This window comes from Uloborus diversus, unplaced genomic scaffold (assembly GCF_026930045.1).
Source record: "Uloborus diversus isolate 005 unplaced genomic scaffold, Udiv.v.3.1 scaffold_14, whole genome shotgun sequence".
Taxonomy (NCBI): Eukaryota; Metazoa; Arthropoda; class Arachnida; order Araneae; family Uloboridae; genus Uloborus; species Uloborus diversus.
The window spans coordinates 2,758,068-2,784,232 of record NW_026558098.1 but is presented as its reverse complement, the minus strand read 5'-3'; the positions used below and the strand labels follow the sequence as shown (position 1 = coordinate 2,784,232).

General features: G+C 34.2%; 1 protein-coding gene across 1 annotated transcript in view; it reads right to left on the bottom strand.

The window, feature by feature from the left end:
- LOC129232775 (neuroligin-2-like) overlaps nucleotides 1–26,165 on the bottom strand; it is a gene marked incomplete at its 5' end in the record, with an annotated part of 77,206 nt that overhangs the window by 17,965 nt on the left and 33,076 nt on the right. The window contains 4 exon segments of the mRNA XM_054866878.1: nucleotides 2,311–2,628; nucleotides 9,543–9,708; nucleotides 15,695–15,821; nucleotides 20,349–20,527. Coding sequence (XP_054722853.1) covers nucleotides 2,311–2,628; nucleotides 9,543–9,708; nucleotides 15,695–15,821; nucleotides 20,349–20,527 — 790 coding nt within the window.

The following is a 26,165-nucleotide window of genomic DNA, read 5'->3' as shown; positions in this document are numbered from 1 at the left end:
TTTTCCTCTTCACTCTTTAAAATCACTTTTGATTTACACTCTATAAGTTCTGGCCAGCAGAAATGTGAACGTATAAGAATAAAATTTTGCACAACAGTTGCTGCAGTCGTCGTCTTAAGTACTTACGGTACTTTTCCATTACAGGTACGTCACTTGGCTCGGCGAGTTGCTGAAATCCCATTGGCCAACATTCAAAAATTAAGTTTATGTTGTCACCCTGCTTGCTTCTCTTTTTCTAGTTTTAATGTTGATTAGCGACTTGACCTATTTATTCGGCTGATAATTTTACGTGGTAATGAAGCATTTAAAGTAGATTTGGTGAAACATATGAATTAAATTTCTCATGTTATTTATAGCTTTTTAAAGGGGAGTCAGTACCCTAAATACTTTCAAAAATTCGATTTTTTGATTTTTATATATTTTGATACTTTTTTAATGATATAAACTTCATGATCGTGCTCATATTAGAAGTAAGTTAAAATAAGCTTTGAAAAAATGTAAACCTATTTTGATCAGGTACGATTTTCCCCTTTAAATTTCAATATCTCGAAATGGTATTTTTGAAACTAAATGTTCCTTTTTCTCAGAAACTAAATTGCGTTAGGCTTTGAAATTTTTACCACCTATCCCATACATTTAATTGAATATACTGAAGTGATTTTTTTCTCATATTCGAAAAATATTTTTTTATAGAGCTGATTTCGTGTTGCAAAATGGCATTTTCTGAAAAAAAAAAAAAAAAAAAAAAACGAATTACACATTAGAATTAAAAAAAAAAAACTAAGCTTTCTTTGTGTAAAAGTTTACTTCAATATAGAAAAAAGAGTCTACTTAAGGTACAGAAAAAATTTCGAAATTGTATCTTTAATAGATTTTCAGAAAAAGGTACCTGAAACTGAGCAAATTAACATTGGCGGTAGAGTACTCCCCTTAAATTTTTTTTAGGTGGATTATTTTACTTTTAATGGCCCGATTTAATTATTTAGATCAGCTGTTCCCATAGTGGGTGCCATGTTGCAGGGAGAAATGAGGGGGCCCTGCATAGTGTCCATGATATCAATATAGACCAGAGCTATTGCAATGCCCCTACAAGCCTATTTTGTGTCTCAAAATCGAAAATACATCTCAAAAATTTAGTCGAGCATTATTTTCACGCTTAGTATTTCAAATTAAAATTTGGCATCATGGAGATTTGGGGGGGAAAAGGCAGTTTGAATTTTTAAAGTATTGTATTTAGTTGTTTTCTTGTTGGAATTTTAAAGATGTCTAATATTTTCAAGATTAAAAAGTAAAAATGGTTCAAAAATAATTTTTTCCCCCTACTGTCTACAACCTCTTCAAAAAATTAAGGTTTTTTTCAAAAAAGTTTTAACTAATTTTATTTTTTGAAGGAATTGATCATCATTGTGGTTTTTAGTTTCCACATATTTCACTCCCCGCAAAGGAGTTTCATTCCTATAAAAATGCCAAGGAGCATTTTCATGCCTTGAAAAGAAGTACAACGGATGCTGCTGATATGAATCATATTTTCAGTAAGTTACCGCCCTCTAGCCAGGGCTAAGTCAGAAATACATGCTGGCGGTGTATTTCATGTATTTCTGCCTTAGCCCTGGCTAGAGGGCGGTAACTTACTGAATATTGCCTGCCTTGCCTTCAATATTCGAGTTGAACCGAAGCATTGTTCGTCTGGTCAGTGCTAATTCTGTATTAGCTGACAGTTTGTTTGTCACTCTTGGCTTTCTTAAGAGGTTTTCCACCTCCAGCTCAGTTAGTCCTATGCCGGGCTGATAAGTGCTAAAAAGCACGAAACTGCAGTCCTCGGCTGGAATTGACTGAGCTGGCGGTGTATTTCATGAATCATATTTGTTCTAAACAGTTTTGATTCCATAAAGCTAGATTTTGTTCTGTTTTTGACAATTTGATTCATTAAGACGGTTGATTCTATTAACGACTGATTCAATTAACTGGCGTCCACTGTATCTCCGAAATTGACATAACATATACCAGGGTGCCACAAGACATTTTTGATTCTTCCAAGGGTTCTGGGAATGGAAACCCCCGATTTAGAAGATTATTTTTCATTTTGACGGGATTTTGTTTCAGGCCTTGTTTTGTTTAAAAGTTCATTAAAAAAAGACAAAATAATATACGATACCACCAAATAGGTAGTTTCCACGCAACTTTGACCGAGCAGTGAATAAAATGTAAAATAATTGCCAAGGTTAAAAAAAATGTGGCGTGACAGACTTGTATTGGAAAAGCACCGCACATTCACAGTGCTGACATCAGCCTCGTCAGTAGGAGTCGTACCTCCGCACTCGACAGTAGAGGGCGCAGCATGCCAGGCACAGCACCAGCAGTAGGGCGGCCACGGCCACGCTCCCCCAGAGGGCGCCGCTCACCACCCTGAGCTCGGCCACCCCCGGCTCCAGCGTGGGGGCCATGGTGGGTGGCTCCCTCCCCAGGAAGAACGGCAGGAATGAGGACCAGAAGCGAGACTCTCGCTCTCGGTAGCGAGGCATCATGGTGCTGGTGGTGTTGGTAGCGTTCAGGTTCAGGTAGGGCAGCTCGGGCTCACTCACCGGCTCCCACAGGATGGTGTTGAAGATGCGGGTGGGGGTCGGGTTGCTGGGGGGAGAAATATCAGTGTTATACACGGTCTTGCAGTGATAAAGAAATTTTCAAGTAAAGTTGTTTGCTTGAATATTGGACAACATTGCTGAATCTCTAAAATGTGCCTAATGTTGATATAAGTTCTATAACATCAAGTAGCCTTTTTTTTAATACACTTTTATTAGCTTCACCTGTATGTATGTATGTATGTATGTATGTATGTATCTTGTAACGGAATCTTGCAGCTCAAATTCGCCCACTTCCTGCGATCGGATTCTTTTGAAAGTTGGCACGCGACCTCAGACCCGATGACAATGCAATATTCTATAATCAAATTAATTCTTTTAATTGTTAGTTTCTTCCAATTTTAATCAATATTTTGGCGGGGTGGGGGTCGGGTTCCTGGGGGGTGAAACATCACAATCAGTGTTATACAAGGTCTTGCAGCGATAAAGAAATTTTCAAGTAAAGTTGTATGCTTAAATATTGGACAACGTTGCTGAATCTAAAATGTTCCCTAACGTTGACATACGTTCCATAACATCAAGTAACTTTTTTCTTTTATTTAATTACATGAGAGAGGCATATTTTCGGGAATCAACTTTAATGTGAAAAATTTCTGTTTGAAATAATATGCAACCTTAGCTTGAGCGAAAATTGATCTTGGTTTATAGGAAAGTAGGTATATTTATTTCTAGACAGAATTTCTTGTTGCACAATTTATTTCATGGAGTCATAATTTAAAATTCCAGTTCCTACACATATCAACAAAACATTTGGTGGACTATAGCTATAGCCACCTTAGCAAAATAATCATTTTCAATACCTTAATTGCTGAAATTACAAGGTGTGTAAAGTCTTGCACAGATAAAGAAAACTAGATGTTTAAATGAAGTTTAAACATCTGAAGAAATGAAGTTTGAAATGTTTAGTGATAATGAAGTTTCAAGTAAATTTGTATGCTTAAATACTGGAGAACTTTGCTGAATCTCTAAAATGTGCCTAATGTTGATATAAGTTCTATAACATCAAGTAGCCTTTTTTTTTAACACACTTTTATTAGCTTCACCTGTATGTATGTATGTATCTTGTAACGTAATCTTGCAGCTCAAATTTCGCCCACTTCCTGCGATCGGATTCTTTTGAAAGTTGGCACGCGACCTCAGACCCGATGACAATGCAATATTCTATAATCAAATTAATTAATTAACTCTTTTAATTGTTAGTTTCCTCCAATTTTAATCAATATTTTGGCATAAATCCAACAACGGAAAAGGAAAATTTTTAAAAAATACATTAAAAAATGCTCGCAAAAATTATTTAAAAATATCTACAAAAACCTTTCATTTTTCTGCATCAGGCAAAATTTGTTCCAATGTTCCATGGTAATTAGAACATGAAATATAATTGTTTTTAAGTAATTCCATGCCAAAATTTAGGTGAGCCTTCAATTGGAAATTCATTGCTGATCCGACCATTGTTGTACAAAACCTTTATTCAAATGCATCTCAAATTTTTAAAGTAATGTAGATATGATTTCTGCACACATACATCGATGACCGAGATGGATTAGCTGGATTAGACAATTACTACACAGGCAATTTATCAGCGAAGTTGAATGTTTTTAGAGCTCAGCTATTACACTTTGAAAGGTACAGTTGCTCTTTTTAGAGTTCGAGAGACCACGTTTCAAATGCCACTCGAGACTTTTAGTCACTTTTTTTGAGCAAATTTTATGAATATAAAAGATTTTGAACAATGTTGTAATGAATATTTTTTCGTAAAACAAGTTAAACTAAAAAAGAAGAAAATAAAATAGTTTAAAAAACTAAAAAAAAACACGCTTTCGTAGCAAAATGAACTAAAAAAAGAAAAATAATCTTTGGATGATAGTAGTTGACCAATCAATTAATTTTAATGTAATACAAAAAAGTGTGGGGGGCTTCTTATCAGTTGTCTTGAATTTCTTCCATTTGTTGTCCAAGCAAAAATGTAAATAGACAGTTTTTTTTTTTTTTTTAATTACATGAGAGAGGCATATTTTGTTTTCAGGAATCAACTTTAGTGTGAAAAAATTCTGTTTGAAATAATATGCAACCTTAGCTTGAGCAAAAATTGATCTTGGTTTATAGGAAAGTAGGTATATTTATTTCTAGGCAGAATTTCTTGTTGCACAATTTATTTCATGGAGTCATAATTTAAAATTCCAGTATGTACATATATTAACAAAACATTTGGTGGACTATAGCTATAGCCACCTTAGCAAAATAATCATTTTCAATAGCTTAATTGCTGAAATTACAAGGTGTGTAAAGTCTTGCACAGATAAAGAAAACTAGATGTTTAAATGAAGTTTAAACATCTGAAGAAATGAAGTTTGAAATGTTTAGTGATAAAGAAGTTTCAAGTAAAGTTGTACGCTTAAATATTGGACAACATCGCTGAGTCTAAAATGTTCTTAATGAAATGCTCACTCATGGTTGGAGGACACTGAAACAAAATGTCTGACTGTTTGCTAGTTGTTGTAATGATGGTACTTATGTAGGTAAGAAAATTAAGACTTACTAAAAAATATTATATAAAAGTTTCGCATGTATTGCAAAATACAAATTGAAAAACCATCTTGGTTTTATGAACATTCTGCGACATGCATGTCCGAATTTTGTATTGGATGTTAAGAGTCATCAGGTAGGGAGCCGCTCATTCTCTTGAAGCTTAACTGTTTTAAACTCACAATCACATGTGCTGCCCTCTGCAGGCAGTGCATTTGCATATTGGTGTAGACACCTGACAATTTGAGAAAATGAGAGAGGCATATTTTGTTTTCAAAAATCAACTTTAATGTGAAAAATTTCTGTTTGAAATACAGGGTGATTATAATTAAAGTTCCACTTTCAAAACGCTGTAAAAATAAAACCACTGGTCAGAATGATGTCAAATTGGAACACAATATTATCGAAGACGGGGGAAACGTATGGCAGAAGAAAAATAAATAGTTGGAATTTTTAGCAATAGATGGCGCTGTAAGCATCATAATTTAATTAAATTGGTTTTTAATTGTCCTCAGGCCAAAAACCGCAGAAAAAGCATCAGTAAAAATCAAATCGGTCTTTAGTTTTCGTGAGACTGGCGCAAAAGATGTTCAATATGCTGTCCCCCGCCCGTTTTCTGAAGCAAGTTGAAATCAAGAAACAGCATGAAGTGTTTCACATTTAGAATGTGTTGCGCAATGCGTGCCTTCAGCTCAGCAAAGTTTGCAATCGGAGCATGGAACACAACAGCTTTCAGATAGCCCCATAGCCAGAAGTCACACGGGTTAAGATCAGGTGATCGGGACGGCCAGGCTGTAGGGAAATGGCAACTTCAATGAGTCGTGCGCATGACAGGTGTTTTGATTTACATATTTTGACACCTGCAGAGCCATCTATTGCTAAAAGTTCCAACTCTTTATTTTTCTTCTGCCATTCGTTTTCCCCCTTCTTCGATAATATTCCGTTGAAGTTTGACGCCATTCTGACCAGTGGTTTTATTTTTACAGCGTTTTGAAAGTGGAACTTCAATTAAAATCACCCTGTATTTTGCAACCTTAGCTTGAGAGAAAATTGATCTTGGTTTACAGGAAAGTACACTTATTTATTTCTAGACAGAATTTCTTATAACACATTATATTTCATGGAGTCTTAATTTAAAATTCCAGTTCCTACACATATCAGCAAAACATTTGGTGGACTATAGCTATAGCCACCTTAGCAAAATATTCATTTTCAATAGCTTAATTGCTGAAATTACTGGTGTGTAAAGTCTTGCACAGATAAAGAAAACTAGATGTTTATGATGAGTAACTGTACAGCAAATAACAATTTTCAACTGCTTACACTTTTCACTTAATTCAGTTTCAGCAATGAAAAAAACGTATCTTTTTTCTTTTTGAATCTTTTACTGCTTTCTCTTTTATAATGTGCATTTCTACATCAAATTTGATTTTCACCTTACTTTCATGGATATATTTTCAAGCTTAAAATTTTTTTTGAGAATTGTTTAATAAGCTAAGAACATTTTCAGGTTTAAATACAATGAAATGAAAAGTGAAATTATTTAATTTTTAGAAAAGAGCTTTCAAGTATTCAAAATATATTAAGATTGCTTGCATTAAGGATATATATGATAAAATTGAATGAAATAAAATTATCATACAAATTGTACTAAAAAGAAACGCACATAATATTACTGTCTGACCATTGATTACATGGAAAGGCTGATATCCGTTTTATAGGCGGAAATAGACGTATCTATTAGTTTATAGGGATGTTAGTTGATTTGCTACAGAAGTGCACTTTTGCCTCTCTATTATTTAGCCTTTGTTTTGTAAAAATGAAAATTTGCTCACAGCAACATTTTATAAATCTAAAGTATATTCGATCTATATCCTCACGGCAAAAACTAATTGATTTATTCATTCATAACAAAGTTTTGAGCTTACCATTTTGCTTTTACGTTCCCGAACGAAATGAAAGTATTTTCTTTTCTTTTTGTTGTTTCCATGGTAACTATTTTTGTTTCCCCTTCTTTTATTTTAGAGAATGCAATAAATGAATAAGGCACTAGTGACATTATAAAAAGCGTGCATCAAAATCCCATCGTCATTTTCCCTTCTCCCCTGCTAGATTAATTCAGATGGAATCTTCTTTACTTGGCAGATTGCCAAATTGCATACAATCCGCGATCAAACAGTACATGTGCGTCAGATAAGTTAAAATAAAATTTCATGCATTATCAGAGGTTAAAATTCAAGGAGGGGCAGAGATTCCTAACAAAAATTCTCAGATTGTCTCTTTAAAAATGGTTGGAAAATTTGGCAAAAACTAGGAGATTTGCTTTTTTTTCTTGATGTTTAAAGTTACTGATTTGATATTACAAAAGAAAAAAAAAAGAAACTATTTTAATTTCAACTTATTCCTATTTCATTTATAGTATATATGAGGAAAAAATAAATATTTTTTTACTCATAACAGGAATTAATTTTTTTTTGTTTTTATTTTTAGCATTAAATGTGTGAACAATTTTTTTTTTCTGTTCAATATTTTTAATACTTTTCTTTTAGCAATTTTTGTTAGTACCTATGAGGAAAGGAATTGCACAAATTGTGCAATTTTTTTCCTGTGCAATACTCTTCTATTCTATTAAAAATAAAATTTAGCATGCCATTAAAAATTTAAAACCTCGTTAAAATTTTGAACATTTATGCGAGTTTAGTGAAATAAAACTAAATGATTTTTTCTTTTTTACTTTACATAAATTATAAAAACAGTGAAAATCATTAATTGAAAATGTTTATAATTTAGAAATACATACAGAAGATGGACTTAGGCAAATAATACTACTTCCGATTTTCCTCCCATCCAAAATCTTGTAAGCCTTCCACACCTAAACCTTAAAGACTAATCTGCTACCAGTATAACTGTATCAATACATTTGCAACCCCCCCCCCCTTCCCTGTTTTTTTTTTTTGCAGTAGGCAATTTTTACACCTTTATTTTAACAAAAATTGTTCAAAAGAAATAAATAATTATTGATACATCAGTTTCAGTAATTATTTGATGTTTTAACACTTAATCTTTTGTAAGATTAATAATTTACCCAGGTACAATGGTAGCTACTAGAAAAAAAAAGGTGAAGAAATTTTAGGAAATATTCTTTACTAATAATAATGCTGAAAGTCTCTCTGTCTGGATATCTGGATCTCTGTGACGTGCATAGCGCCTAGACTGGTCGACCGATTTTCATGAAATTTGGCACAGAATTAGTTTGTAGCTTGGGAGTGTGCACCTTGAAGCGATTTTTCGAAAACTCAATGAAGTTCTTTTTCTATTCCATTTTTAAGAACTTTTACCAAGCAAAATTATCATAAGATAGACGAGTAAATTACCAAGTTTGTTATCACAACGTGGAACTGTAACATGGGCAAGCCAGTTGGCGAGAAATTCATCATTCATTATTTGTAAATGTACAGGCGAACCAAAAGACCTTTTAATTTTCTACTACGGGCAAAGCTGTGCAGGTACTGCAATTAGCATACTTTGAAGAAAAAAAAACAGGAGATTCCACTAGAGGTACATAGATGATGTCACCAGCGACATATCTTCACAACATAATTATTAATTGTGCTTTTAAATAACATGAATACTAAATTTAAAGTGAAATGGGGATTTTTCGCAGATGTAAGCTAATTGGAAGCAGCAAGAAAAACATACTGCAAAGGAAAAACCAAACAATAAGTAGTGAACTTGCTTAAAGTTCTGTACATTCCCCAGTCTCTTCCAGAAAAATAGCTACCTAAATTTAATTCCTAAAATCCGAAAAAAAAAAATCAATATATAATGAAAATAATATATATAATAAGTAGGTATAGGCTAGCACATGTTGAAATAACTTCAAACTTTCAAAATAATTGAAATATTTTCAAGATGCAAAAAGATTGAAATCTGCTGCGATTTTCGGCAGAGCACGTGCTTCGTTGAACATGCAATGTGGAAAGCTTCCAAAAAAATTTATGTTTTACTAACAAAGGTATTAATTGGAAAAATTCTTATTCCCTGACATTGGTATACTAGAAAGAGGCGCCATCTATTGAGAAGAAAGTGAAACTTTTTGATGATTGACTGAAAAAACGGGAGAAAATCGTAAAAAACGGGAAATCGGGAGATGGAAGCAAAAAACGGGAGTCTCCCGTTAAAAACAGTCGAGTTGGCAAGTATGAATTAGTTACATAATCTTGGGAAATTTGTGAGCCCAATCTTTTGTTTTGCACAAAATCCGAAAGGCAGCCCTGAATATGACCATAGTACGGTTGGATTTGTGGCACACTGAGCTAACCTAGGGCAGCGGAAACAGAGGCAAAGAAAGAAAGAAAAAAAAGAGTCAATACTGACCCGTATTTGGCGAAGTTGGCCCAGGCCTGCATCATGAAGATGCTCATATTACGGTCCTCCTGAGTCCAACTGGCGCCTTCCAGTTTCATGCCAGGGGGGTAGAACTTGGGGTCCAGAAAGGGGGCCCCCGACAGCAACAGGTATTCCGTCTCCGAAGACACGAACCCTGGAACATGCAACAACGTTTTTAACACAGCAAGCATCTATATATATATATAAATGAATGTTTGTCTGTATGTCATTCATGAACTCAAAAACTACCCGGCAGATTTGGCTGAAACTTTCACCGTTTGTTATTTTTGGTGATGGGAATGTTTATAGACCGGTTCGAAAAAAATCCGATCGATCGTTCCTTTTTTATTCCAATTTAAGTCACGATCCGTTGGATAAATACGAATAAAATGATCGGCTGCAGAAATTAATTCGTGTGAAAGATCTCATTGGTAAGAAGTTGCCATTTTTCTTGAGTTTGAACAAATAAATTCTTTCTTTATTGTTTTATGGCTTTTCATGCAACGGGGAGATTTAAAACTTTTTCTATTTGATATTTTTAGCGATGGATTGATCTTGCAAACTGCGTGAGTACAAAATTTGAGTATAGTCACGGCTTCACTCGATACCTGGACCGATTATTATGAAAATTGCTATATATATGTATTTTCCCACGGAGAAGGTGCACAATATGCTCATTGAAGCCACTCGCCACCAGGTGGCACTGCAGAGTAGCCACTTCTGCCCCGTTCAACCGATTGTCATGAAAATCAGTATAATGATGTATTTTTTTGTTGGCGTAGCAACGCGCGTCTGGTACAGCTAGTACGTTTATAAATGTTCTTTGACTTCATTTTTGCTTTAGCCATGCAAAGTAGAAACATACGGGTGTTCCGTTTTAACCTGCAGGACATTTATCTTTGCACAGGGTTGGCAAGTTTTTGCCCGAGGCGGAAAAAACCGTGGAAAAAACCACGGCTTTTACTGCCCGGCAAAAATAGGTTTTTGCCAGTTTTTGCCAAAGTGGCAAAAATAGATTTTGTGTTATCAACTTACGGACAGTTTTTTTTTCCTTTTATATAAAAGTAAAAGCATGAAAAGATTTTGATAAAAGGCTTTGCCATTTTCTGTAGAGTGAGCTAGTATCACTAAAAAGTAGAACGAATATAGAATGCACATATTGACCAGCTTTTTCTTCTTCTTTTTAAATTCTTCTCTTGGCTATCCATTTTCCCAGTAAGTGAGAAAAAATGCATTATTTCTTTAGTGAGGAAAAGTTAATATTTTTCTATATTCAAGTAAATATTCTGTTATTAATTAAATAACTTAAAAATCTTAGTGGGATCAAAAAAAAGTGATTAATTAAAGATATATATATATATATGGTTAGAATTCAGTCTTTTTATTAATTTACTAAGCTTAAGTAAACATTCTTTGTTTTAGCATTGAAGGAATTGGCTCATTCTGAAAAAATTGTTTTAGCAAACATTGAAAATCTTAAGTTTTGCAATCCCAACATTTGTTTTTTATTTATTTTTCACCTTATAAATTAGAAGTAACTTGGAGAGACATAACTAAAATATTAAAGTGCATTATTTATATTACATTGTCACTATTTCTTGATTAACACTATAATGCTACTTTATTTGCAATTAGGTTTTTGCCGGTTTTTTCCATTTTTGCCATGGTTTTTTCCACTGGCCCGGCAAAAATACCTTTTTGCCAGCAAAAAACCCAACCCTGTCTTTGCAACCATTAGTCCTAGATGTATACTTCCAATTATAAAAATGTTCAAAATCAGATGCAGAGTTAAGATATTGAAAGTTTGAAGCAAAAAAAAAAAGAGTAACAAAATACAAAACTTAACTTTTTATACGGGCCCTAGGCCCCCTAACTTATATTTATAGAGAAATAATCATCATTGAAAACTATCACTGACACAAAAAACTTGACATGTGTGGGACCAAAACTCAAGGAGATATTCCAGTTCAAAGTTTTAAGGGACTATACAGATGATAAGATTGGAACTTATTGCCCTTTCAGAAGAATAACAGGTTTTCAAAGCAAAAAAAAAAGGTATTTATATTTCCTTGCTATTCAAAAATTAATTCTAATGTTATGCTGTGATGCGCAAAAACACACTGCAAAACCTCGAACAATTTTAAAAACCACATTCTGCACACATATAATTTTAAACATTTGATAAGTGCTATATTTTCCCTCAAAAGGTGTTGTTGACGGAAAGTGTAAAGTCACAAAATGCTGCGTTTTGTATCTCGGTGAATATTGGTTGTACTAATTTCAAACCTTTTGTGTTAGAATTGTTTTTTTATGTACATTATACGGTCCCAGGTCCCCTAATATTTAGAGTAATAATCTCCATTGAAAACTATTACTAATACAAAAAACTTGACATTTGTGCGACCAAAACTCAAGGAGATATTTCAGTTTAAAGTTTTTAGGGACTATACAAAAGATGCGTTTGGAACTTATCGCTCTTTCAGAAGAATGACAGGTCGTGAAAGTATGAAAAACAACGTATTTATATTTTTTGTTGCTTTTCAAAAATAAATCAAATGTTATGCCGTGATATGCAAAAACACACTAAAAAACCCCAAATAATTTGAAAAATCACTCTCTATGCACACATGTAATTTTAAGCACTTGTTAACTACTATATTTCCCCCTGAAAGGTGTTATTGACGGCGATTGAAAAGTGGTGTAAGTCACAAATCGCTGCGTTTCATACCTCAGTGAATATTGGTCATACTAATTTCAAACTTTTTGTGTTGGAATTATTTTTCAATGGAGATTATTTCCCTAAATATGAGTTAGGGGACACGGGGCCCGTATAAAAAGTACAATTTTGTATTTTTTGACTCATTTTTATTTTCACTTCAAACTTGCAATATCCTAACCCTGCAACTGATTTTGAACGTTTTTGCAACTGAAAGTTATACATCTAGGACTAACGGTTGCAAAAATAAAGGTATTGCAGGTGCACCCTGTATATACATAACAAGGTTCGTACTCAATTTCAGGAGTAAAATGAAGGAGTTTTGGAGGAGTTTTGAAGGAGTAAAATGAGGTTTTGAAGGAGTACTAATGGGCTGTCATAATAAATGATGTCACACGTTTTTCAGCATATTTGACCCCCTTCCCCCTTATCACTTAGTGTCACACTTCACCTAACTCCTCCTCTTGTCACACACATGTCATATTTTCTACAAATATTATTACAATAACTGTGTGATGTCACTTTTTGTCAATCTCTCTCTTCCCCTTGTCACAATTTCACGAACCCTCTTCCTCAAGACATGACATCACTTGCGGATGACACTTTTTACAATATCATAATTGCTATTTACTAAACAATTATTGTTTTGACACGATCACTTAATAATACTACATCTACTTATGTAGTTTTAAATATTTAAATAATAATTAAACAACCTGACTTTTGCTGCTGAGAGTGTGGTGGAGGAAAAACAATAATCATAAAATTTGAAAATACAGCCAAGCACCATTTAAGCATGTTTTACTTCACTTATGAAACATCTTTATCATCTAATACTATTTTTACCTTCAACTTTTATGACTTAACTATGATCAATTTGCAAATCACATCTATAAAAAAAAAAAAAAAAAATGCTCGAAATTAGCATTAAAATCGCCGTTGTGACGAAGTTAGTTGTCGATCAAAGTGATATAAGTTACTGTCAAAGAGGAAGATTATGTAGTCTTGAACAAGAAAGAAGGAGTTTTGAAGGAGTTAAAACCAAAATGAAGGAGTTTGAAGGGCCCTTCAAAAAAATTTCCTGAATGAAGGAGTATTGGAGGAGTTTTGAAGGAGCGTACGAACCCTGCATAATATAGGGTTACCATCAAAATTTTACTTGAAAATATCTGCTTCAGTAGCTCTGAATTTAACAAATCGTCGCCTAAATAGTCTCCTCAGAGGAACAGTTGAGTTGCGTTTTGAATACATGAAGTTGTTTTCACCAATATATTTTTTTTAATTTGCAAAATCAAAAACTACATCGCATGTCACAACCACACACTACAACATCCTCAAACATGACTACGTCTAGTAAATAAAAGAAAATCAAAACTTAATTTCTCAGATTTAACATTTGTTACAATATTTACTTAGTTCATTTTTAGCATTTTGCAATGGTCCCTGTGTGAAGTGAACGATGCTCGTGTGCATATTCCTATTAATATCACTCGTGTGAAACTCGCAATAAACGAGAAGTAAGTGATATTCTGTGACTTTTCATTCACATGGAACAGAAATACATCACAAATTAACCGGCATTCACTTTCTCTTGTTAATACAGTGATCTCTCACTTATATGCGACCAAACGGGACAACGAAATTTTCGCGCATAAGTGAAATTCGCATATAAGTGAAAAACCCAAAAATTAACTTAAATGCAGTAAGTTAACATCAGTTATAGTAATACTAATAGTATACTGATGGGCTATAATTCTCCAGCATAAAGCAAGAAAGAGAATAGCCCAAGTTTTGCAAAAAATAATGATAATTCAAAGCTATTAAATTAGCAAAGTGTAATACGCGATTGGAGTAGTCGAACTATTAAATAGAAATTTATCTTCTGCTGCATGAAGAATCTTATATTAAGTGACAAAAAGTCATTCTTTAAAATATCAACAATTTATTAAACAATTAACAATTGTAAAAGATAAAATGAGAAAATAATAAAGTAACTTGAAGAATCAATAACTCAAAGCCATACGCAAAATTAAAGTATAATCATGAACTTTGTAGACCTATTATATCTATTTACTAATTCTATTAAGTATTACCGAATATTCCATTGAAGAGGTTTTCATGATCTCTATTCATAGATATCTAATACTAACATTTCAATAATGCATCACGAAGTTCGTCGAGTTCTAGTAGAATCTATTAGATCACATCTAACTACCGATCAGAAAACTAACTTCCTATTAATCCATTCCAAAAACTGTGAATGGCTATCTCGATGGCTGAAAAGCCAAGAGCCGAAAACCCCAACTGCAAACTGCAAGTTGGCAAACTAAAACATCTATCGTAGATGCGAGAAGTGAAAAAGAAAAAAAAGTCATATCGCACGAGCGTATAAATACTGCTTTCCCAATCAGCATAACGCGTCATCTCAAGTTCGACGCGTGCCGAAAAGACGTGTGCAAAAAGCTTCTAGAATGCCTGAGAACGAGTAACGTCATCTGACCTTCAATTCGTCGGGAAGCGAAAACAGATTCACTCATTGTTTACGTTTTCATCTGAAGTTGAAGTACGCGGGAAGAATCGCTTGTCAAAGCGAAAAGGATGTTACAACGCGAAACAACGCTAACATGCATAGTAAGTTTACAATTAAATAGCTTTAGTTTGTAAATGATGAGATACATATAATTAAATAATAACATTGTACTTAGGATAAACTTAGTGTTTATCATATACTACTAATACTAATGAATAAATTCACACATAACTTCCATTTATACATTGGGATTTAATAAAAAAGCCAAATTTGAAGTTGTACGTTTTGTCATTTTTTATGCACTGTACAGTACGTAAGCAAATTCCCCAAAACCTAAAAAAATGTCGCGTGATCAGTGCTATAGTCTACGAGGATGCAATAGATCCTCGATAGGCTACGTCAATGCTTACCGCTTGACTTTTAGTGATGTCAACCTTTTTGTATGTAACCTGTTCTCCCCTCTCGAAGTCAATCACAAGACTAATTCCATCCCCTATTGCACACTTGTGCAAAAAAAAAAACAAAAAAAAAACACATTCTTTGAAGAATCTGAACAATGGAATAACGTCGTGTGAATGTATTTCAAGAGAAAGAACAAGAAGGGTACAAATTCTCCGATAAGCAAAGCGCGAGTTAGGCGATTTAACTAAAATTGAAAAAAATTTATCGTGCATAAGTGAAAAGTGCATTTTAGGTTTCGCGTATAAATGAACAAGAGTTAACATTGTTTCCCTATATCGCTGGCCGGGCCCGTGAGAAAAACGCGCATAAGTGAAAAACGCGTACAACAGAGGTCGCGTATAAGCGAGAGATCACTGTATTAAAAAATGAAGCGACTATAAAAAAGTACCCGGCTGAAAACGTTTGGAAACTAGAGAAACGAAACTAAAATACCTTTGAGTGGGGTGTCGTAGCCCTGCAGGGTGTAATTGAGAACGTAGGCGTAGGTGGGCACTTTGTTCTTGAGCAGTAGTCTCACCATCTCTTCCATGGGAGACACATAATAGCGGTCAGTCAGCATCTGGAAGACAGAGGGGAAAAAATCCTCACACATTTTTCCATAGCTGCAAACATTACTATATATTCAGTAAATTACCGCCCAATAGCCAGGGCTAAAGCAGAAATACGTGAAATACGCCGCCAGCTCAGTCATTTCCAGCCAAGGACTGCAGTTTCGTGCTGATTAGCACTCATCGGCCCGGCATAGGAAAGGGACCGAGCTGGAGATGGAAAACCTCTTAAGGAAGCCAAGAGGGCCAAACAAACTGGTAGCTAATGTAGAAATTAGCACAAACCAGACGAGTGACCGAAGCAATGGTTCGGTTCAACTGGAGGATTGAAGGCAAGGCAGGTATATTCAGTAAGTTACCGCCCATTAGCCAAGGCTAAAGCAGAAATACATGAAATGCACGGCGATACTCAGGCGTGCTTAGCTGGGCTGATGAGTGCTAATAAGCACGAAACTGCAGTCCTCGGCTGGAAATGACTGAGCTGGCAGTGTATTTCATGTAAACATTACTATAGTTGAGGAAGATCAAACCTGCCAGCATTGTAAACACTATGCAGGTCCTAACTAAAGATGTGCCGGATCGTTAAAAAAGTAAATCCGCGGATACGGATCTCAATTTCTTTTTTACCCAATTCAACTATCCAAGAGTAAAATTTGTTACGGAAGGTATTCCCGTCAGAATAATGGCAGTTTCTTCTAAAATGTCAACTGCGGCAAAAATATAATCAAGACTATGATTTACTCTTTAAAGAAATCTCCGTTAAAATTGAGGGAGAGTTGGAAGGAATGGGTCAGCGCTGCATTAATGCTTAGATGAAATGTGAAAAATTATTTCTAGCTGGCTTGTTAGATGTAGGATACAGGAGTGTAAAGCTGCTACTGGACAGGCTAGAAATAATGTTTCGCATTTTATTTCAGCATAAATGCAGCGCTGACCCATTCCACCAAACATACTCCGACCGACAAAATATAGAGCCAGGAACGCCTTTACAAACAGTAAATAGAGAATTTAGTCTCACTTTTTTTGAAGGATGCCGAGAGAAACAAAAATGAAATTTCTGAATGTCGCAGTTTTATTAACGCTCTGGTGCAGCAGAATATAAAAGTGGTGTTGCAGTGGATCCCTGCACACTGTGGGATTAGAGGAAATGAGCTTGCTGATGCTCTGGCCAAGAGGGGGTCTGCTATTATTCAACTACCAAATAAGCCAGTCTCATTCAATGCAATAAAGTTATATATGAGGAAAAAATCAAGAGGTTTTTTTTTGGCAAGACCGAAAAGCTAGAAGCAACCACAAAGTTTGGTTTATAAACCGTGATTCTGTCCCTTCAACACCAAGAGCAGAGTCAGTGGCTTTGTTTCGACTTTTAACTGGCCATGACTGTGTACCAAAACATCTTCACCGCTTAAGGATTGTGAAGAGTCCCAATTGTCCCCTTTGCCATTCAAACGAAGAAATGGACATTTGTCACCTGCACACTTGCACCCAGCTTTCCAGACGTAGCCTATGTGACCGTTATTGGGAAGCAAGAGAGCGTATCGGCAGCTAAATATTTCACCCTATTGTTTCTGTATTGTTCCTTGTTCTGTGTTTTTGCTATTTTGTTCTTTGCAACCTTTTCTTTTGCTGCCAGCCATTGGAAATAAAATATATATATATATATATATATATATATATATATATATATATATATATATATATATATATATTAAATTAAAAATTAAAAAAACAAAACATGTCCCAGAGAGCCGACCTCATATTAAGATGAATTTTGCGGGTCAGATTACACATTTGGTAACAAATATGAACTGACAGCAGGTAAAAATTTTAAATATCATTGAGCTTTTTGTCCTTATCTTCCGACTATGAAATCGCTACCAATCACGCGTATTAGAATTGCATTTAAAATTTACTTAACAAGATTATAGCTCCTACTATATGTTGGAGCTATAAGTTGAAAGTTTCAAATAAATATCAAATGCTGAAAACTTCTTTACATTGAAAACGTTAAATCGGCTTTTAATTAATATCTCCGGTAATTAAAGTTCTACAAAAACGAGGCCAAGCTAAGGACACTTTTGATCAAGTCACCTTTTGAACAAAAAATGAACGATCAAAATCGGTTCATCTGTTTAGGAACTACGATGCCACAAAAAGACACACTGATATACACTTTTAAAACTTATTTCCCCTTCCTTCTTGCAACAAGGGGGGGGGGGTACAGATTGGCTTCTGAAATGATACCTCATAATTTAAACAGGGAATAAAACCTAATTTAAACAGAATTTAAGAGACTTTTATTCAAAAATTCAAAAAATTTTAGAATAGAAATGATCTGCTTAAGATCTATCAAAAAAGTTATGGATATGGATACAGATCTTTATTTTCCCGCGGATACGGATACGGATACCGGTAACAACACTAGTCCTAATCTGGCAGCATTACAATGCTGCCAGGTTAGGTTTGCCTCAACTATAGATCAAAATTAAACAGTTAATTTGGAAAATTCTATAACTTTAAATGTTTCCGCTACATTTCAAGTAGAATAATAAGTTTCCAATATAATTTTAGGGTGGTGCTGAATAAACAAAAATAAGAAAAAGTATACTATCTACATAATTTAGTTCAGTAAACATTTTACTGCACAGGGGCACAGCAAGAAGTTATTCAAGGGGATGTTCATGCACAGCAAAGTGAACTCACCTTTTCACACTGGACTTTAAAGAAAAACGAGACGATGTGTCCATCACATCACTTCCTTTTACTCCAATTTAATATCATTTCCCCATTATTGGCAATTTTAATGTGATTCAATAGTTTAATCTCTAAATATCACCAACAATGGTCAAATTAAAACCAAATTTAAAAAAAAATCGCCAAATTTGTCGCCAAGTTGGCGACAAAACTTGGCGACCAAAAGACTGGAGATATATCGCCAAGTGTCCGACAAATTATAACACCACTTGAGTTTACATCGAAATTAACGATGATTTCCCCCCAAAAAGGAGCAAAAGACCCCCTTAGAACCATCCGAACGCAACCAAAAGGGAAGGTGTACACCTAGACCCCTCTAGGAGTCTACCTACCAAATTTAAACTTTCTAGAACATACCGTTTTTAACTTAAGCGAGATACATACTCACATACATACTGTTACAAATTCTGTAAATAGTTATTATTGTAGTAACGTAACCTGTAAATAGTTTCCGGTAATGAATATACTTTAGCCGAATGAAAAGGGGTTGTATATTCATTACGGGAAACTATTTACAGGTTACGTTACTACAATAATTACTATTTACAGAATTTGTAACAATACATACATACAGACGTCATGAGAAAACTCGTTGTAATCAACTCTGGGATCGTCAAAATGGATATTTTGGTGTCTGTACGTTCCTAGGCATATATCTACGTGTGGTCGAGTCAAAAAAAAAAACAAACATTCATTCGGGGGTGAGCAAAATAGAAATAACGGTCGACTTTTGAGTGAAAATTTTTTCGCGAATACAATACTTCCTTTTTTGTAAAAGGAAGTTAAAAAAGGCAAGCTGTGGAAGAAAATATTGCCATGAGACCCAACTCCAATTTCATTCATTCGCAGTTCTTTCTTTTTTTCCCCACCCCCGAGATGTGTTCAAATATTTCGTAAATGTGCACAAGTTTGGGATTGCTAGTTCTCGGGGGGGGAGGGAGGAGGGGGGGGGGCAAGTGGAAGAAATATGGGCTTTTCTTATCTGTCAGTATTGTGAAATATTATGTGAGAGTTTAAGATAGTAAATATTATGTGAGAGTTTAAGATGGTTTTCACTTGATTGTGAATGTCGAAACCAGAGTTTGAGCTAAAAGGGAAAATAATGTGTGTGTCTTTCACAGAGTGCGAAACATAAAACAATGAGTACTTGTTAGAAATAGAATTTCTACAAACATCTCTACACTTACTTTTGCCCAGGTAACTGAACTTCACGATAATCGACCGATGCTCGTTCGGACCAATGATCCGAGTGAATCGGAAGCGAGCGATCGGATTGGACATGTGACTTAATGGACTCCCGCCATTGGCTTAGCAGGGAGGCGTCTCTGCCACTTGGTGCATCCTCATTGGTTGCTTGGACGTGAGGGCATTGATGTGAATAATGTCTAGGACAGAGTATTTAACAGCGATCGGAGCTGAGATTCGCTCTCTCTTTTTTAAGACTCGTTCGGTGATGTCTGTCCTATAAAAGGTAGCTAGGGTGGAGCTCGTATTGCTCGGCGGATTGCCGACGATGCTCCGCTGATCGTAGTAACAGATTAGCGAGCCGTATTAGGATGAGCTTGCTAGTCATATTTAATTAATCTTTTTTACCTTTAGCTTCAGTTAAGTTTATACAATTATATTTACTTTTTCTCACGTGTTAATAAATTTTAGTTATTTTTAAAGAAGTCTCTTCATCAGTTATTCACAGAAAGTAGATGAAATGTTAGTTCTTTCACTAACTCTGCAAGAAGTATTACAGTTAACAGGTGATATCATTCATCAATGGTATCAGTACTCACGTGCACGAATGCTTCCCTGAGCAGAGTCCTGTTTCTGGGGTCCACAGGGGGGTGGTACATGAAGTGGATGGCCTCGAAGATCCCTTCGGCATTCACCGAGTAGTTGTACATGCGCATGAAGCCGCGGATTCGGCGGGAGAACTCTGTCTCGTCCACCTCCAGGTTCTGGGATTCCTCCACTGTTCGGGAAAAATTGATAGACATCGGTAAACGATATTTAACCGGGTTCTCACTCCTAATGTAATGTAATATAAAATTTACTTTATTCAAATGCATAGACTAATAATAAGAGTAGACCGAGCTTTCCCAGACTTGCTGATGAAAAAATTGGTTCGTGGATACATCACGTGACTGGTGGAAGGCTTGGCGAAAACTTTGGCGGCATGGTTGCTAGGTGGCAACATTATCTATAGTTTGGCACTCGACATGTATCTTAAGACGTAATGTGTTTTCGTTATAATTTTTTTTCCAGGTGCAGAGATTGAACTGTTTTTCTTCTAGTTATGCATTATTTTGACATTAGTAATTAGTTTTGATCGCAGTTTTCAGTAACTTTTATTTCATTCGGAACTGCTACGTCAGCGTTGGCGTGAACGTATAATGGCGTAAACATTTTGCATTAACGCAAAAATGTACTAATCCGTATCTTAAATTGAAATTGTAGGTAAAAATCTTACCGTTTGCCGATTCTTTTGGGGCACTTGCATCTTTAATTGCTTAGAGAGTTATTGAAATTGAATAAAGAAAATGCACAATACTATCTAAACGAAAAACTCACTATATTAACAAAATATTTACAACTTAGAATATTAAATTTACAAATCGGACTCCATAAAAGATCATTCTTCCGTGTTCCATCAATTCTATTTATTTTATTTCTCGCGAAAGTTGATCGTCTGCTACGATCAACGCCCGCTGTTCCTAGGATATCCACCAGTCAATTGGTTTGGTTTATGAGCAGCAAAAGGGTTGCCATAGCTCGGTCTACTCTTATTATTAGTCTATGTTCAAATGAGATTAACTTCTCAACTCTTTCGGCACGTGTAAAGTTTCAGTTTTAGGTTGGCATCCTTTTTGCCCAATCATATGCAAATGAGGCAAGTATAAATAGTGAATGATTCCAATCGCTCTCTCCCCCTCTTTCGTGTTCGTCAGTCTCTTGTGTGTTAGGTCAGGTAGGTGTGGGGGAGTTGCGAACTCCACCTCCGCTTATGGCCAGGGTTTATTCTTATAAACTTATTTTTGTTAGTTTATTTATTTTAGTTCCGATGGACCAATACATTTTTGGTAAGATTTTAAACAAGTTTCCAATGTTCATTTCTTCACATTAACGTTTGATTCTGCATCTTCCACTGTGTGGTATTATCTCTGCTTGCATAAGCAGGTAATATTGTTGACTGACTTACGGAATTTAGCCTTTCGGCTTTTCGTTTAAACATCGTAAGTTATCAAAAATAACGAGAGAAAGAGTTAGCGAAAAGATTTGGGATGTCTCTCGCTAACGACACAGCTCGATAATAGCATACAGCTTTTTAAAAATAGTTTTTACTATACAGTCGTCCCTTGCTACTTCACACTTCGACTTTCGCGGCTTCACTACATCGCGGTTTTTTCTGGTTTTTTTTTTTTTTTTCAAATACAGTAGAAGACCGTTATAACGCACACCTTGAGACCAGAGCTTTTGCATTATATAGATCATTTCACAAATTTTGAAACTAACATTCAGAATACATCTATATATTAGCACTTCAGAATGAGTTTTATCTGCAATGAATATTAAAGCACCAATATTACAATTAGTTTTTCACAAATAAATACACTTCACAACCAAAAGAAAGTGCATTATCCTGCACTTCTGGTAGCTTCATGGTTTGCATAACAGCTGCATTTTCAAGAGCCATCTGGTATTTTCTATTTACTGTAGGTACTAATTTTCCCTTAAAAGCTTTGAATTAAGATGGAAAGATGAGAAACTATTTCAAAATTTGATTTGCCTTACAATTTTAATGCTTGCAAAGCGAAACAGAGGGATTTTTTAAACTTCAAAACCTATTGTTTACTTCCGAAAAGTTGTGCATTTTATAGAGAATTGTGTTATATAGGTCGGCGTTATAACTGTCTTCTACTGTATAGTAATTAGCTTTTTTTATGCGCTCGTGTAAACTGTTTCCTGCATAAGAATAACAAAGCATGTCTTTTAAGTAAGGTAAGCTCTTCTGAGGGCTGTAGCAGTACTAGTTGAGGGAGTGGAGGTATAAAATGGTCGAAGAAAGAGTTGGGACTCGCTATCTTATTTTAATCGTTCAACACTAACTGAAAAGTATAAATAACTGTATTACTATATCTGTAATTGTAAATGATGTTCAACAATGTACTAGATTTCTAAGTTGTATACGTAATATCTTAAATGAGGATAATTGTAGAGGAAGAACGGGGACACATGCGGTCACTAACTGGCAATTAATTCATCATTGAACAAGTTGAGCTATTTTCATAGATTAGTAGTAGTGTGTACGAACTGCATGTGTGTGTGAAGTTTATTTCCCAATAATTAACAATGTGATGCCTATTACGTCTAGCAGCTAGTAGCAGAATAAGAAGCTGCATTCATTCAAGGCTCAACTAAAGCAGATTCATTTTTAAACAGGGTTTTGTATAATTACGTTTATTTCAGGACAGCAACATAGATGAACTTAGAAAGCAAAACTTCAACGCAATACAAAAATTCCAGATTACTAATCCCTGCCATTTAAGATGGATAAGAAATTGAAATACCATGAAGGTATACACTGTAAATTTAATCTTTAGGATGAGTATACAGATGCAAATTCGCCTTGGCAAACAGATCTTTATTGCCCCCATCTTAATCAGGGGCCAATCCAGGATTTTTTTCTCGCTACCTATTTTTGTGAAAGTATTCCATCATTCTATTTTTGTGAAAGTTTTTTTTTTATCAACATTGTTTTTGTGAAATTTTAGACGCATCCTAATTTTTGTAAAAGAAGTAGTGGAACAAGTGAAATTTTAGTTCAAAAAGTGTAAATGTCATCTAGTACTATTTTTAACAGGTTTCGTTTTTTGGGGAGCAAGGGGGTACGTAGGGGGGAAAAGCTAAAAACCTAAGAAGTATAAAAAATACCATCGTAATTTCAGCTTAATGGGCTATGTACTGTGTACAATATTGGAAATTATGAGAAAAACGGTTCCCCAAAACAGATGTTTAAAGATTGCGATAATATTGCATAAATACACTTTGGCGAGAAACAGCTAAAAATTAGTTAAAATACCACAAAAAAGGTGCGATTTAAGCAATTGTTCATATAAACCTGCTTAGAATTTTATTTTATGAGTAAATTTTGTTTTAAATAGAGAAACAAATTTTATATCATAAAATCCGAATTTTTGTGAAAATTTTCGATGTTTTTGTGATGCTACTGATTTTATTACTTGATTTTTGTGAAAGTACCGATTTCAAAACAAGATTTTTGCGAAGGTACCGAAAAATGGTAGCAAAATCAGCCTGTATTGGGCCCTGTTAATGACCATTTCTTTTTTTACGGAAACACTAACAAAAAACATAACGGTGGATAACAGAGTAGCAAAGCAAGAGACATTAAGTTAAAAAACCATTTATTGGTTTATGTTACATTCAAAAATAAAAATACGCTCACTGAGCTGTTCAATAAATCTAAATTATACATTTGACCCGGCCTTTCGTCAATTCGACCAACAAACCATCAAATCAACTGAGCACCTTTCCAACTCTAGAATAATAAATACTCAGAACAAGCTGCCTGTGTTTACGTCAACAGACACACATGGAACGCAACGTGGCAAAGTTTTAGTTTTTACGGCAGTTTTGTAAATCACCGCAAGGTAGCGTATTCGAGCGCTGGAGTTGCGAATTGTCTGCCTGATGCGTCAATTCAGTTTCCTTCAAGGCTTAACTCAATTTGACTTTATATTAAAAAACTGTTTTTCGTAAGAAATCGCGTTTTTACAGAAAAAACACTGATGTAGATGAACTTAGAATGCAAAACTACAATTAAATCCAAAATTTCATCCAAATCGTTAGAGCCGTTTTCGAGATACGAAATATATATATACCCACAAGAATTGCTCGTTTAAAGATATAAGATATGACTCAGAAATAAAATATACATTTGTCAGTGCATAGTCACAAGACATTTTCATTTTTTTGGAGCGGTGTTTCATATTTAAATAGGCATTTTTAATATGAATTAAAATTGTTACATTACTACTACTTTTATGAATATAAAATACAAGTAAAAAAGGAATATTATATTACTTTGTTATATTAAGGAGTCATAGTACCTTTCAAAATTTTTTTTTTAATTTAAGTAAATTTTAAATTTTTTTGAAACCATAACATGCATACTTATTTCTTAATCATTAATTTATTTTCAAAATTTAAAAATAATGCCGACTTTTCTTTTAAATTTCAAAAATTGAAGAAAATTTCAATTTTTTCAAATCCCTGAGGCTTTTTTATTTTTGCACTAATTATTTTTTTTATTTTTTTTTTTGCTAAACGATCACTACACTCATCTCTAAAAATCTGTGCATTCATTTGCTTATGAGTTAATTAGAAAATTTTCTGTGATTAATTATGTAACAAATCAGTTTCTTTTTTTTTTTTTAATTGGTTTTTAAAGGTTTAACATGCTCTAAACATTTGAGTAATTTATAAAATGCTTATCCAATGCAGTTTTGTCAAACATGTTATCCCAATTGCAAAAAATATTACTTTAAAGCTGTCTCTTTAATAGAAAAAAATCCTTAGGGATTCTTATGACACGAAAACACAAAAATATCATCATCGAGAAAAAGCAATCTAAAGTTTTTCTTTTGCATAAGAACACATAGCGAGCATGGCCTAAAACCACTCCTAACTTTTTGAATATTTAACTAAAGCAATGAAACTTTTTCCCTGTGTTCAGAATGGTTTTTAGTTTTGAAATAAGCAATAAAAATTTTTTTGATCGTTTCATCATTTTTGAGGTATTGTAATCTCTTAATGACGTATTAATACATCATAAAAATATAGACTACTTTTTGGTTATGTTTAATAATAAATGAACACTATTACTATGATCAATGTAATTTTTATAATTGGAAATACCATAGTTAAAAAAATAAATATTGAAAATATCATATTTTCAAAATAAATATTGAAAATATCATATTTTCAAAATAAATATTGAAAATATCATATTTTCAAAATAAATATTGAAAATATCATATTTTCAAAATGAATATAGGATACATATCGTGATATATGGATGCCTCACTTGCCAAATTGATCAACTCCATAAAACAAAAAATCGAGAAAAGCGATGAAGAAGATACTGTTTGACTGCGGATTGTATGTAATTTGGCAATCTGCCAAGTAAAGACTATTCCATCTGAATGAATCTAGAAGGGGAGATGGGAAAATAACGATGGGATTTTGATGCACGCGTTTTATAATGTCACTAGTGCCTTATTCATTTATTGCATTCTCAAAAATAAAATACGGGGAAACAAAAGTGGTTACCATGGAAACAACAAAAAGAAAATACAATATTTTCATTTCGTTCAGGAACGCAAAAGCAAAATGGTAAGCTCAAAACTTTGTTGTGAATAAATAAATTAATTCATTTTTGCCGTGAGAATATAGATCAAATATACTTTAGATTAAAAAAATGTTGCCGAGAGCCAATTTTCATTTTTACAAAACTAAGGCTAAATAAAAGAGAGGCAAAAGTGCCCATCTGAAACAAACCAATTAACACCCCTATAAACTAATAGATACGA